The 16,250-nt window shown below is 36.2% G+C and overlaps 1 protein-coding gene and 1 pseudogene across 7 annotated transcripts in view; both read left to right on the forward strand.

The window, feature by feature from the left end:
* The window catches only part of LOC109099567 (netrin receptor UNC5B-b-like), an 82,977-nt gene extending 73,619 nt beyond the window's left edge, over positions 1–9,358 (forward strand). For 4 of the 7 annotated variants that reach the window (XM_042769017.1, XM_042769018.1, XM_042769014.1 and 1 more), the window contains 10 exons: positions 149–181; positions 2,530–2,724; positions 3,014–3,376; positions 4,099–4,186; positions 4,950–5,118; positions 5,297–5,536; positions 5,626–5,775; positions 6,257–6,421; positions 6,564–6,742; positions 6,848–9,358. In XM_042769017.1, coding sequence (XP_042624951.1) covers positions 149–181; positions 2,530–2,724; positions 3,014–3,376; positions 4,099–4,186; positions 4,950–5,118; positions 5,297–5,536; positions 5,626–5,775; positions 6,257–6,421; positions 6,564–6,742; positions 6,848–7,013 — 1,748 coding nt within the window. In that variant the 3' untranslated portion in view covers positions 7,014–9,358. The remainder of the gene's footprint in view (positions 1–148; positions 182–2,529; positions 2,725–3,013; positions 3,377–4,098; positions 4,187–4,949; positions 5,119–5,296; positions 5,537–5,625; positions 5,776–6,256; positions 6,422–6,563; positions 6,743–6,847) is intronic. The other 3 variants (XM_042769019.1, XM_042769016.1, XM_042769015.1) reach the window with 2 other exon arrangements.
* Positions 9,359–10,995: 1,637 nt separating this feature from the next.
* LOC109094066 overlaps positions 10,996–16,250 on the forward strand; it is a 31,060-nt pseudogene continuing 25,805 nt past the window's right edge.

Below are 16,250 nucleotides of genomic sequence, written 5' to 3' on the forward strand. Positions count from 1 at the left end.
TGAGTTTGTGTTGAATCTTGAATTTGTATTTATTGATTATTTGTTCCACTTTCATTTGCAGTCATCTCTGATGCTCATAACTCTGCTCATCCATCCTCATGTTCACCCTTTCTTGTTTTTTTCTTTGTTTTTGCCTTTTTTCTAACAGATAAAAAGGTTTCTATTGAACAAGCAAACCATCGTAAGTTTTCATTTAAATAACAGTGTTTTTTTTATTTGACACTGTTGCATCCACTTTTCACCATCTCTCTCTCTCTCACTCTCTCTCTCTCTGTGTGTGCCTGGCTACTTATGTGATTGTGTCTGGGAAACCCAAGGAAAAGTGACTGGAAATATGAATCTATATAGATGCTATATAAGTATGATCAGTGCGTGGTTGTGTGTGTGTGTATGTGTGTGTGTGTGTGTGTACTGTTTCACTCTGTCACTTCTAGTCCTGTTCATCTCTGGATATGCTGCACATTGTCCTGCATGATAAAGCAGAACCTCATGAAATGAAGTGAAAACATATGAACTGAGAATATAAAATAGAAGACAGCACCTCACAGTCCATTTTTAAATTATATACAGTCACAAGACACTTTTACGGCTTTGGATTTTTTAATATATATATATATATATATATATATATATATATATATATATATATATATATATATATATATATATATATATATATTTACAATATTTATTTTTTAATTAATCATTTATTATAATTAAACACTATTTTAATTAAAACATTTATAGTAGTTAGAGCAATTTAAATGTAAAATGAATCAAACATTTTACTCAAAATTCTTGGAATGTTTTTGAAACCCAGAAAATGTATATTATTCATTGAGTAGGATGGCACCATATTTTGAACTGTTTCTGTTATTGGCTGAGAATCTCAAAATAATCAAATATTGGTTGATTTAATTGGCTTGGCTTCTGTATGGGTTTATATTTTTATGATTACATTTATATACTACTTTAGTACTTAAATACTACTTTCAGGCATAAGAAGTTGTTGGCAAATATATTTAATGCTAGGCATTTTTTAATTTCCAGACTTTTATCTTAGACTCCATGTAATTACTAAAAATGCACAAACGTATTTGTGTTTTTACACTTGATTCATTCTGAATAGCTTATGCAATTTATAAACACACACACACACACACACACACACACACACAAATGTGCATACGCATTCCTGGAAGATGATGTATAATACATATGCAATCTTGGTTCAGAAATAGAGTGGTTTTTGAAGACATTGAAGTTAATGACTGTGTATCTTACTGGCCCAGAGCAATCAATAGTGTAGCTTACAGTTCAAGTGATGCTTTAATATTCTGAGATCAATGTGACATTCAGCACTTGAGAGACCAAAAAGTAACGCACCTAATTCGGCTTTGTTCCTTTTGCTATAATAAGTTAAGACAGCTGTCGGATTCACTTTTGTCCTGCCACGTGAGCCCTTTTGCCCACTCTCACTCTTTACAGGCATCTGCTCTCTTCCTCATTTTTTTTCTCCACTGTGTGTTTTGGGTCCAGTACCTATGTGATCACCCCTACAGTATCTCTCCTCTTCTTCTAAAGTCTTTTTATAGCATACTATGCTATGTAAATATAGTAATTCATTCAGTGATGGCTGAATAAAACAGATACAGGGATCAAGAGTCACAAAGAGAGTCCCACAATGCACTGTTAGATCCACAGTACCCCCAACTGTTCATAGATGTTGGACATTTAGACCCTTATTATTTTTCACAGACCACCCACAATCTGTTTACTGTCTACACAAATAGCAACTGCTGTTTGCAATCACTAGTTACAATCTGATTGGTCGGTGCTACCAAACTAGAAAGCATGAGAAACTTTTTTTTTTTTTTTATGATTAATGATTACTTACTTACTTCATTTATTTATTTATTAAATAAACAGTCCATTTTTAAATTATCTACAGGCATAAGATCCTTTTACTTATTTTTGTTGTTTGTTTGCTCTATTTATTTATTTTAAATAAACAGTCCATTTTTAAATGACACTTTTTGCAGCTTTGGGAAATTATTTTTTATGATTATATATTATTAATATTGTGAATTTATTATTATTATTATTATTATTATTATTATTATTAAAAATATTTTTATTATTTATTAAATATCATATTAAAAGCAAATGCTGTATACAGTCACCAGTTACAATCTGATTAGCCGGTGCCACATAATTTCCTAGAATTGAAGCAGTTGAAGTAATGCAAATAAAGCTCCATAGATAATGCATAAAAACCAAATAAACTGTGAATGGTCCCTTTGTGTCATTCGAACTGCCATTTTGCTGTCTAAGTGGGCGACTCTTGGCCAAAACAAGCTGCAGTCCTGACTTGGCTTTATGTTGACTGTTAAAAGTCTGGGTCCTAACCTTTCTTCTCCTTCCAACCTATATCCTGTATTTTCCACACTTTTGTGTTGTATAATGTATTCATTTACATCTGTGATGGGTTTGCATATATGAATAAATCTGTACCTGTATGTGTCTCAGCTCTGGGCTCCGGCGCTGGTGTAGCGGTGTACGCAGGGCTGGTGGGGGCATTGCTGCTGTGTGTGATCCTCGTGCTGTGTGTGAGCATCCTGGTCTATCGCTGGAGCTGCCGCCATCTTCACGGTGAAATCACAGATTCGTCCTCAGCCCTTACTGCTGCCTTCCATCCAGGCAACTACAAACCACCACGACAGGGTGAGACAGTGTTTCCTCACCTTTTTTTGTTTTTGTTTTCATTTTTCATTCTCACTCCTTCTCTCACACCTAATATAAACTGTCTTTCAGTGTATATGTTAAATTTTAATCCTTTCTCCTGCTGTCACCTGCTCTCTCGAAACTATTTAATCTGCTATTACTTGTTAATATGTCTCCTCTTTTAAATCCTCTCCCCTTTAATACTCTCATTTCTTAAGCAAATCCTCTAGTAACTTTACAGCGAGCCGGAAACATTTCTTTCTCTCTTTTTGCTTCTCTACTTTGTTAGATAATCCACACCTATTGCATCCGACAGCTCCTCCTGACCTCACAGCCAGTGCCGGAATTTTGCGTGGACCGCTTTTCTCACTGCAGCAGGCCACCCTAGACTCTCAGCACAAGATCCCCATGACCACATCTCCCCTGTTGGACCCACTTCCTAGCCTGAAGATAAAGGTGTACAACTCCTCCACCATGTCCTCCCTCGAGCTGCCGACAGGCCTGGGCTCTACTGACGGGGAGATCATGAGCCTGAAGACCGTGGGCTCTGGACCTAAAGACCACCACGGGCATACGCTACCCAGGGAGCCCAGTCACAGTGCCAGTGCTACACTAGGCTACCTTGGTGGCCGTCTCACCATCCCTAATACAGGTAATGGGTTTTAAAGGAGCCGGAATTGACGATTTCCTAGTGTTATTTTGATGACGTCCACTTATTTTAGTCAAGTCCACTTATTGTAGATACATTTGTTATTCAAGTTTGGATCACCAAAATAAATATATTTTATATATAATTTATATAATATATATTTGTTTTAGTTATTTCTTAACTAAATTTACGATGTATTTAATATAATGAAATAAAAATATATAACATTTCTACATACATCTTATGTGTGTGTGTGTGTGTGTGTGTATGTGTGTGTGTGTGTGTGTATATGTGTGTGTGTGTGTGTGTGTATGTGTGTGTGTGTGTGTGTATAACTGATATATATGTATATATATATAAAATGTAATTATATTTATTACAAGAAAAAAATTATTACTATATATATATATATATATATATATATATATATATATATATATATATATATATACTACATATATATACTAGAATTTGTCATTATTAAATATTTTATTTAGTTATATTAAATATTTATATGTGTATATATGTATAAAAGCATGTGTCATCCTGTGTGTTTTGCCACACTTTTTATTTTATTTCCTGCCGTTTGGATTTGCTAAATATGTTTTACTGTTCTAAAAATGTCTGCAAACCTCCTTTTAGCTCACTTTACAGTGTAAAACTACTGTAATAATATCTGTAGTGTTTTTTTTAATCCTCCCTCCGTTCTCTTTTTCCCCTGCCAGGGGTGAGCCTTTTGGTTCCACCAGGGACAATTCCTCAGGGCAAGTTCTACGAGATGTATCTCATTATCAACAAATGGGAGAAAACAACGTAAGTCAGCTACTTGAAACTGTTTCTCAGTGCCCTGCCCCAATCACACTGTCATTTCCCGACATATAATGCTTGCATTTATCTGTCACTTTGTGCACTTGCAAACAGCCCAGTTCAAGATATCTCAACAGCCCTTGAAGAGCAGTATTGACTGCACAAACATTGTGACCCCAATAGCAGCGCTCGGGAGAAAATAACATTTCAAAATAATGACACAGTGGAAAAACAAACAAAGATGTCTTGAAAACACTGAATGGTTGTCTGAGCTCTGACTTACTGAGGCTCTCTCTCTCGCTCTCTCTCTCTCTTTTTTTTTTTTACAGTGTTTTTATTGTCAAATATGAAATATATAAATATCAGAGCTTGCAGACTGCTAGCTTTGTTTCTCAATATTTGTAGGTGCCATAAATTTTCTCAAAACACTATTGATTACTGTCAGAGCCATAGATCTGGGTTAACACATCCTAGTCCTTTTACACACTAAGTTTGAATCTGTTTTGCAACATTTCTGTATCCCACTCCCCCATCTTTCTTTTCCACTATCCTTACAAGTGGCAAAACGACAAAAATGCATCAAGTAAAAAACAAACTATTTCCTCTCTCAAAAATTTCAATCTCAGATTCCTCTAAATGAGAGAGTGCAAACTTTGGGATGTTGTGTTTTTGATGTTGTGCTCTTTAATTTGTATTGAATTTGGCAGGCGGCATGAATATCATTATGAATTAGGGCTGCTAACCTCTCTTGCTTTGTGTTTTGTATCAGGTTGCCGTCAGATGGAAGTCAGACTGTATTAAGTCCAGTGGTGAGCTGCGGACCCTCTGGCATGCTGCTGAGCAGACCTGTGGTCCTAACTCTGCCTCACTGCGCCCAGCTAGATCCCCCAGACTGGACCCTCACCCTCAAAATGCAGAACCACCAAGGTGCCTGGGAGGTGAGAATGACGTCTCAAAAATAGGCTAGATCATTAGATGATTACACAGAGTCAGTGAAGATGGAGGGTGAGAAACAGGAAGAGAACAAGATGGAGAGCATTTTATAAATAGTGATGTGGATAAATGAGACTTATAATGAGGCATATTCTGACACACTCATTTCCTCCCGTCCACTAGGAGGTGCTAACTGTGGGAGAGGAGAGTTTGTCAACACCATGCTATCTACAGGTGGAGGAGCAAAGCTGTCATATTCTGATGGAGCAGCTGGGGACATATGGTTTGGTGGGACAGTCGGGTCCTCCTCAGCCAGCCTGTAAGAGGCTGCAGTTGGCCCTCTTTGCTCCCCGGGCCCCGTGCCTCTCCTTAGACTACACCCTGAGGGTCTATTGCATACAGGACACCCCACATGCCCTTAAGGTCAGTCTGTCTGCCCCTCTTATTGAGTTTACTTTGCCAATAAATTGTTTAGTTTGGAAAGAAGCTAAATGTTTGTCCTCTTTTTGCAGGAAGTATTAGAGGTTGAGCGAAGTCTGGGTGGGGTTTTACTAGAGGATCCCAAACCCCTGCTCTTTAAGGACAGTTACCACAACCTGCGGCTATCAATCCATGACATTCCTCATTCTCATTGGAGGAGTAAACTCCTGGCTAAGTATCAGGTTAGTGATTTTATATTGTTATAGGGCGAAGCTGAATTTTCAGCAGCTGTTACTCCGGTCTTCAGTGTCACATGATCCTTCAGAAATCATTCTAATATGCTGATTTGATGCTTAAGTTAACAGTTCTAATTATTGTCAATTTTGAAAATAGTTGTGTTGCTTAATTTGTGGAACTTGCAGAAACTTTTTTTCATGATTCTTTGGTGAATATAATGTGCATTTACTTAAATACAATTTTATAAAGGTCTCTATAAAGGTATTGATTTATTTTTTAAATCTTACTGACCTCAAACTTTTGAATGTTTGTGCAAATGTATCATTATTAATGTATTTCAAGTATGAATGTATAAAATTATGTACATTTTATATTAGTATTATTAAAATGTGTACATCCACATTTGAGCATGTGCAGATGTAATTCATGATGTTTTTTAAGAAAAATAAAAAATTGCCTCTCAATTGTGCGTGTTTTGTTTCCCAGGAAATTCCATTCTACCACCTTTGGAGTGGGAGTCAGCGGCCGTTGCATTGCACTTTCAGTCTGGAGAGAGGAAGCCTGCTGGTTTCCCAGCTCACCTGCAAGATTTGTGTCAGACAGGTGGAGGGGGAGGGACAGATATTCCAGCTTAATACTGACATCCAAGAGGTGCAGAAAACAGCAGGACGTCAATGTTATTTATTCTGTCGAATCACTAATGCATGATTTAATAATTAAAAAAAAAAACACATAATGGGCACTGACTTGTTTTCATATGTCTTTCCTATGTGTTTGTGCATATCCTTTTCAGACCTTGCCCCCCCACTCACCTCTGCCAGCAGGCGGTTCGTGTCTGCCTTCGTCTCAAGTGGGCCCGTATGCTTTCCGACTGCCCGTCTCCATACGCCAGAAAATTTGTGCCAGTCTGGATGCCCCCAGCGCAAGAGGCTGTGACTGGAGAATGCTGGCTTGCAAGCTGGACTTCGACAGGTATTTTTTTCCTACATCTTTCACAGCACCAAAAAAATCAGCGTATTTATTTATACACGATAGATGATGAGAACGATTTCATCTCTTTCCACATCTCTCCCTCAGGTATCTGAACTATTTTGCAACCAAACCCAGCCCCACAGGTGTGCTGCTAGACCTGTGGGAAGCTTGTCACCAGGGTGACGCAGACCTGGTCTCCCTGGCGACAGCTCTTGAAGACATGGGCAAGAGTGAGGTCTTGGTTGTCATGACGACGGACGGAGATTGCTGATCGGGAAATCAAAAAGTGTGAAAAGGGGATATATTTGCCGCTAAAAACCTAGAATTAATGCAAGCGGATGGAAACTGAGTTCCAGTACATCGTTACAACTTGCCTTTTACCTCAGTCCCTTTGTGCTCATGCAGAATATTCCAAGGATCGCAACGCCTGTGAGCTGAGGTCAGGCGCTCTGGATGATCTCTGAATAATACATATCAAAATGTAGCAAATGTGACGATGCTGCAATCAAGGAAGTCAGTGAATTTGCTGGCACGGTTCCGATCAGCTCATGATTAAATGATAGTTGCATCATACTAATACACACTGATTCCCTGCAACACATACCAAGTGTGAAAGTACATGATCAAACGCCATTGCACATCAAGCCGCTGGCTTTGTTTCCTAGCGACTGCTAGATGCTTAAAGACACTGAGATTCTGTGTCCGGTAAAACAGCAGTGTGCCAAGCTCCTCAGGAAACATGCTCACACACAAATAAACAAGAGTAAAGATGGAGACCTGGATCAAAAGGCCAACCAACAAGGAGCTAAGATCATCTGCACTAAAATAAGCTTTCATAATGATTTTGACTTTGACTTTAGTTTGAAGCGTTGTTTTCTGTGTGTCTTTCGAAATAGCATACAGGAATGAATTTGTGCGTTCTCGTTAACAGGGGACCAAACTTTTTGCTGGAATTTAATCTTTTTTTTTTTTTCTCTCTGATCATACCTTCATTAGCCTCCTTTATCTGTCTTTTTTATATTCAGTCAATCATTTGTAATGCAGAAGAGCTTTCTGGTAAACTCATATTAGTTTCCTATAGGGAACGGACTTTTTTTTAAGTTATTATCCCTATTTGTGGATCATTGTTTTTCACTTTTCTGTTCGAAACTGCCGTAATGCATTGTTTTTAAACTGCTGCATCGTTGCATTTATCTCTGAATGGACTTAGACAGGATTGCAATATAAATGTGCATTTATAGGTTTTGTGATGTACTTCACAATTAGAAGCTGATTTGTTTTGGTCATTGAAACTGAGATGGCATGAAATTGAAATGTTACACTGAGGTTAAATGTGCTTTGATCCTTCTTGGGAAAGAGTGCTGCATATATGCTGCGCTTGTTAAATTGGATGAGAGTTCTGTGGATGGCAGAAAGCCCTTTTTTGGGGTTTGATGCCAGTCAGTCGTGCTGTTTAAATTATAAGTAGTAGACGTGAGAGGTGGCGTAAGTGCTCTGTTGATTGCAGTATGACCCACTTGCTCTTTATTGTCTGTTTTGACTTTCAGGTTTTAATGGGTTTCCATTGAGTAAGCCTGAATGCCATGTACCGCTTATTATCAGAAGTCATATAATCAGCTGAAGTGGATGTTGGTCCTTTTTTTTTTTTCTTGACTTTTTCTTCGCAAGTGTTCAATTGTATGGCAACAAACAAAACAAAAAAAGAAAGTGCAGTATCTGTCCATGCCTGTAAAGGTGTGAATTAAATAACAGAGGGGTGTGTGTGTGTGTGTGTGTGTGTGTGTGTGTGTGTGTGTGTGTGTGTGTGTGTGTGTGTGTGAGAGAGAGAGAGAGAGAGATTAAGAAAATGGCACCAGAGAGCTTGTTTAACTCAACCTATGAGTCAGTGTATATGAATGAACAGGCTTCATCATATGTGTTGTTCCTACTTTCCAATTATAAGTACTATGCAAGTGCACAACAAAAAGTGAATCTGTGGATGTCTTGCTGTCTCGTATATGAAATACGTGGAATGGGAATCTTATTACTTTCCCTCTTCTGATCACTGCTGTAATTTAGCTGGGCAAAACTGGACCTCTTAGGCCTCTCAGCTGTAATAAATGCAAACAAAATGTCTGAAATTGTGGGTAAGGGTTCCATGACCTCTGTGTCATTCCTCCTCATTTGTTTAGGAAGCTTTTGGACAGTCACTTGCACCTTCATAATAAACTACAAGAAGTTTGTTTGGAGGATTATTTTTAACTCTCTACATGACGAAGGCCAGAAAGAATATTGAAAATCACTGATGGAATTGAACTCTGAACCTTTTAAATGGCTCTGAAATGTCTCCAGTCATCTCTTGGTCAATGTTACATGAAAATGCCTTTGTGAACATGTCACATGTAAAGCTGAATGGGCTTTGCAGCTTTCTGGATGGTAGTTGCTGTTTATGGATACTCAAGTGTGGCCGAACTTAACTTTTTTTTTTTTTCTTTTCATTTTTTCCAGAAGTTATTTTATATCAAAGAGGGTACAGAAGAAGTCTTGAGTTTTTTTTTTCCATGTAATTCTGTAAAGTAATACTGTACATAAATGTTTAGACTTCTTACTGTAACTAAATATAATTTTTATGCAATAAATTATATTTCCTAGTTTAATAAGAGAAGTGTGTTTTTTTTTGTGTGTGTGTCATCTTAAAATGGTTATAAAGCTCAAATTGTGTGTGTGAAAGATTTTTATTTATTTATTTATTTATTTTTTTTTATTTTTTTTTGTTTTTTGTTTATGTTTGATTTTTGTATTAAATGTTGAAGGTTGAAGCCAAGAGCTAACTATTTCATTCTCATAGTAATCAGATTGTAGTATCGCAAATTGAAGCGTTTTAAGGACATATTAAATGCATTACTGGGTGAAGAACCTTTTCCCCTCAGTCTTTGTAGACTTGTTACAGAGATGTGGAGAGGATGCACTCTTCCGTTTATCTCTGAGATAAAAGTGTTCATAATGCCCTGGAGAGGAAGCAAGAGCGGTTGAGAGAGAGTGAAAAGGTTTTTAGTGTCTGGATATTGCCCTCGGCAGCTGCAGTGGGCTTTTTGGTTTGAGCAAGAGACCTGTTTCATCATTTGGTTAAAATGGTTGAATAGACATGTAATCATATATTGCCTTCTGCTCTGAGTATCTATTCCATCTTTCCCAAGAGCAATTCACAGGCTTTTCCAGCACTTAACAATACACCAAATAAATTGCAAGACATTCATTCAGTCCAACTTCATTACGAATGTTTCGCACAGTAAGTTATAAAGAATTACGTCTTGCATGGATTTGGGAAATTGTATTTCCCACGTGAAATTAGTTTTATACGGATTAACTGATCATTACGTCATGTAAATTTAGAATAAAAACGAATGCTATAATATATAGAATAATTCACTTGAGACAAAAATGCACTTCAACCCAATTTATTAAGTTGTCATTTACCACCATCGTCTGGTAGATAAAGGAACTACACAAGTCTTAGTCTTCTGCGATGACTGTCATAGTATAAACAAAGTAACAAATCACTACAATATTTGTGTTTTCAATGTATTTTTCCCCGGTATATATATATGTATGTATGTATGTATATAATATATATATATATATAGTATATATATATGTATGTATACGTATGTGTATGTATATGTATATATATATAGTATATGTATATATATATATATATATACATATATATATACATATACACACACACACACACACACATATATATATATATAATGCTTTAATTTTTCTTTAATCTTTTCCAATCTGACCGATGTCTGAAACTTTGTATGTCGCTTTGGATACAAGCGTCTGCTAAATGAATAAATGTAAATAAATGAAAATGTAGCCCTAAATGCAAAAATATTCTCATGTCGTCGTTCTATACAGGTTTTGGACGACATAAGGGTGAATGGTTTTTTTTTAGGGTGAAGTTTGCTTTAACGAAAACTTTGCCCTGACAAACTTGCATTGAAACGTTTGAAAACAAATGAAACATATGATAGTAAACTATGATACATAGTAAACTTTTGTTGTTGTTGTTGCGTAGCTAGCAGGCATGATGAATCGTGTTTGTTTTTCTCCACTTTTAAATTTTGATAAATGTCAGTCTCATAAATGTAAATGTAATAAATCTCCCGCCACACGGTGGAGCCTTAGTACAAGTAAATTATTATTCAAATAATTGCGTGTGTTTGTTGCGTGTAAAATATATAGACCCAGACCAGCGTATAAGAAAGTATTCACTTCAGTGTATTCACTGTTGATTACACTTCGCTCTTATGGATTTAGTTTTTCTTTGGAGCTGCTCCAGTTAGCGGGGTTTCTCACCCCGAGAGCCACATCATCACCTGATCTTTTGCCTTACCAAAAATGACTCTAGCTTCTCAAAGTAAACAGCCTATATATTTATTCTAAGCATCCAAATAAAATAAGAGTGAAAGATCTGTTTAATGTTCAATATAAAAGGAAAAAAAGTAGTCTTTTGTTCCTGTGGCTGCACAGACTCAGGTCCCTCCTCTCATTCAGCGCTTCTCATCTCTCGGACTGGCACTTCTCGGACACGCTCTTCATGATGAAGTTTATCTAGACTATTAGGTCGACATCTTCTGTGCAAAAGTAATTCACAACATTTGGCAACATGTTGAAGGTGGTTGTTGAATCCGCCAAAGGAATTCCTAAAAAGACACTTGGAATTCCAGATCCTATTGCAGCAGTCATCTTTAAGGGTAAGTCTTCACGTTTTCCCCTCAAGAGGTTATTTTTTATTTATTTACTTTTTTTTATTTGCATTTGCTGAGTTAAATGATGTGTTTGGAAACCTAATTAAACTGAATTAAAATAGTTCACGAAATTTAACTAAAAAGTTGAGCTGTCGATGCCTGTTTATAAATATGTATAATTATGACGTTTTCTATAGCAACATAACATGTTATCGTAAGTTTTTTTTCTCATAAATTTGGGATAGGCTTGCTTGCATGTAAAAGAACAGCAAATTTCCTTATAAGGGATTGGAACGACCCATCGTTAGGGAAACACGTCCCTCCCCTTACACTGTAATGAGGGAAAATATGCAGCTGTTATTTCAGCCTTAATATATATATATATATATATATATATATATATATATATATATATATATATATATATATATATATATATATATATATATATATATATTAAGGCTGAAATAACAGCTGCATATTTTGTTATTTCAGCCTTAATATATATATATATATATATATATATATATATATATATATATATATTATATATATATATATATAGCACATTTTGTTTTACATCGTAGTCCTAAACACTAAATATATAAACGAATGAAATGAAATATATATATATATTTTAAAATATAATATTTATAGTAACTGCAAGCTATTATATCAATATCAGAACTAGTGTAGTTTGATTGGTCATAATATCATTTAAGAGACTTGAGAGTTTACTCATTTCAACTTTCAGGTGAAAAAAAGAAAACAAAAGCCATTGACAAAGAATTAAATCCTGTGTGGAATGAGGTCAGTACAAGTCATAGTGCTTTCTTTTTTGTTGGACACTAACATGATGTCATTTATCAAAGCATCTTAAATGTGAATAACCAAGACCTGATCTTGCCATTTCAGATCATTGAGTTTGATTTGAAAGGTACCCCGTTGGATTCCTCGTCATTCATTGACGTGATTGTGAAAGACTATGAAACCGTTGGAAAAGACAAGTATGTGTGCATCCACCTCTGTTTTACTGTATGGGCCTGTGTGGATTCTAATAAGTCATAATATTGCGAGCATGGTCAAAGAAAAGGCATTTCTTTACATTTCTGCTGATAAGGGTATGCAGGTGGTGTTTTACGTTTGCTGAGTGGGTGTGGTGGGTTTTACAGCAATCATTTCACACATGCTCATTTCTGTGTGTAAATATGACTGAAGTTGAAATCACTGCAGTCTAAATGATAAACCTAAGGAAGTCTTGTACGTCTGTGAAAGCTCTGTGAACTTTTAAGGAGCAGCAGTGGGTTAGTGAGATTAGTTAGTGTAGTGCAGAGTTAGACATGAAAGCCTTTAAAATCTCACTGCCACACCCAACCATCTTGTCCAAACCTGCAGGGTTATGTTGATTACAGAATCTAGACAGTCCAAAGTAGCACCTTAGATGAGTCCTTTAAAAATTTCCTATGTTAGATACACATGCAGTCAAACCTTGCTGGGTCTTAAACTATTGAGCATGTGGTTTGGATCAGAAGGCAATTTTTTCCTCCATGTGGCAAGTTTTACTGTGCAAAGTCTGCCACTATAATGAACTTTCCATGAGTCATGCAGATGACTTCTCCGTAGCATTTTTCTTCTTTTCTATTTTAGTTTGCAGACTCTCATACACATTTGCACATACTTGCTGAGGTTTGTATTCTTTGTTGCCACAGGCTAGAGAGTAACATAGCAACAAATGTAAAAAATAAATAAACAAATAAAACTAAATAAATAAAAAAAAGTAAACTTGTGAAAACTTGAGTGATTTCAGTGTTGACAGACTGAATCACCAATATATATACAGGCATTTAAGAATGATGAAATCTCCTTTTAAAATTCACAGTTGCCTTTGGCCTTATTTGGGAATTTAAATTTGCTTTTGTAGAGGAAATTCATTTAGAGGAAATTCAGGAAGTTTTAAATTTGACAGATTTGAATCATTTTGGATGTATTCTTTTTGAAAGACCATAGTGATTGTTTGACAAAGGAAATGCCAGCAGATATTTTGGCATGGAAAAAAATAAATAAACAAAAAGAAAAAGAACTGGTTAGTCTTTTTAAGATTATATTTCCTGAATATTTACAGGGGGGTTTAAACATTCCAAACTTATGTTCCAAAACAGACAAGCTAATGCCAGCAGCTCTCTGAAGTATGTTTATAATGCAGTAAGCCAATCATCAAAAAAAAATAAAAACCTTGACAGGGTGATCAGGACCATAACATAAAGTAGTGTGATTTATTTTGTAATTATGGCTGTATTACGCAACACGCAGGTTAATCTCCGTATGATGCTGAGTCCTGTCCACATGGTGAATGTATCAGCCGTGATGGAGCTGAGCAAAGAGGATGTGTCTGTTACCAATGTGTATGCTTGTGATGTAAATTATTTATATTATACTCTTACTCACTTCACATTGTGTGTGTCTCCACAGAAATTGTAGACAAGATATACATAAACTTAGGCAGTACAGAAGAGTTGTGTTCTCATGCGTCCCCTCTCTGAAGTTACTCTTTTTATCCCCTCTGCCTGGCACACAAGTCCCTTGCCTGGTGTAATTGCTTCCAGCTGTTTTTCCATTTGCTTCCTTCTCAGTGCTCATAAAGGGGTCATATGACGTTGCTAAAAAGAACATTATTTTGTGTATTTGGTGTAAATGCAATGTGTTTATCCGGTTTAAGGTTCAAAATCCACATTATTTTCCACATACTGTACATTATTGTTGCTCCTCTATGCCCCCATTTCTGAAATGATCCGATTTTTACAAAGCTCATTGTTCTGAAAAGTGAGGTGTGCTCTGATTGGCCAGCTATCCAGTGCGTTGTGATTGGCTGAATACAGTACCTCAAGCATGTGACAGAAATGTTACGTCCCTTACCATACTGTGATGCGTGTCCCGGCGCGATGAGACAAAACTAATAAAACTCATTACAAACTAAGTATTTGTTGCATCCTGTGGGGACATAATTACGGATTATAATGACTTATACTGTTTTTTTTACGCGTTGTGTTGCGTATCGTGCCACAAAAACATAAAAAAATGTCTGCATTTTTGATCGGAGAATCAACAAGCGCTACTGTACACTCCTCAAAGCTTGCATCAGTGGCAAATTCTTTAAATATGAAAAAGTACTTACAGGCTGTGAGTCAGAAGCGCCAGGCTGTCCTTGCAAAGTTGGAACTGCCCAACTTTATAGAAACAGCCTTTGTGCCAGCCTTATACTCTCCCAGGTTCAGGAAACAATCCTCCGTAAAATGCGCTGCACAATATCGAATATTTGGGTTTGTTCTGAAATAGTGTTGTAAATACAACTTAACCACAGATTTCTAGTTGTGTTCTCTTTTGGAAGGCCAAACAAAGTAGTTTTGCTTTTACAACGTAACACACAGCGTCTCCATGACATGGCTGCGGCAGCAACAATACTACTAGTGAATAATAATACTAGTGAAAATCAAAGTTACGCCTTCTTTCTTAGCGCAAAATTGATAATAATTAGAAATGTTTCTTGAACACCAAATCACCAAACAGTGTTAGGATGATTTCTGAAGGATCATGTGACACTAAAAACTGGAGAAAATTCAGCTTTGAAAACATAGAAGTTTTAAATTGTAATAAAACTTAACACTATTACTGTTTTACTGTATGTTTGATCAAATAAATGCAGCCTTGGTGAGCATAACAGACTTCTTTCAAAAGCATTAAAAAAATCTTACTGACCCCAAACTTTTGAATGGTATTTTATGTATATTTGTAGAAAAAAAAGCACATTTTTAAATTTTTAAACATTTACATAGGTTATGGACAATACCTACGACAATATCAATGAAGAGAAGCCACTGCAAGTTTTTAAATTCTTCTTGAAGGAATTTTAGATTCAGACATGATTTCTAAATGTTATGGAATGATTATGATAGGGTTGTGTAAATACAAGGATGCCGTTTTATTCTCGACATCCGTATTTTCCCCATGTCGAAATGTGGTGGTTGAGCCCACCCAAGCTAAGTCCTGTTGCTGTTTCACCCTGATTCATCAGCCATTGCAAAACTACAAATGGTGTTTTTAAGGTGTCATTGTGAGCTCTTAGTCAGAGAGTTCTGACTGGACTTGTCCTGGCTGAGAAAGCAGAAGTGAAAACGAATAATGTAATCTTTGTTTCCCAGTTTTTCAGCCTATTTTTGATAATAAGTACTGAAACGACATCAGAAAAAGTTTCCAAGGGAAGTTTTCAGAATGCAATTTTATATGTATAAACTATATGTCAAATTTGTGGACATATTGAAGTTTGCTTCCCTGTTTAGTGTTGTTTCTTCTGCTTTCTAGATTTATTGGTTCTGCAAAGATCTTTCTTAAAGAATTGGCTGCTGGTCAGACCAGATCTCTTCCTTCCAAGAACATTCCTCTAATTAATGAAAAGAAACAGGAATTTGGGGTAAATATTTTGTACAGTATGGACTAAAACAAAGATAATGATGCTAACTAACTTAGAATAATCTTCCATAACTATTCTAAATGTATTTCTCTGCATTTACTGCTTTAGGCAACTATCAGTTTAATGATTGGTTATGAGCCTCCAGCAAGTACTGTCCCAAACCCAAACGATCAAAACATGGGAGATGCCCAGGCTGGAGAAACCGCAGGTATTTTTTTTTCTTGCATCTTACTGTCCTATATGTACTGTTGTTCTTTTTTTTTTTAACCTGTTGCCCTACAGGTCTGCAGGAAGATTTTAGGCA

The sequence above is a fragment of the Cyprinus carpio genome, chromosome A13 (assembly GCF_018340385.1).
Source record: "Cyprinus carpio isolate SPL01 chromosome A13, ASM1834038v1, whole genome shotgun sequence".
Lineage (NCBI taxonomy): Eukaryota > Metazoa > Chordata > Actinopteri > Cypriniformes > Cyprinidae > Cyprinus > Cyprinus carpio.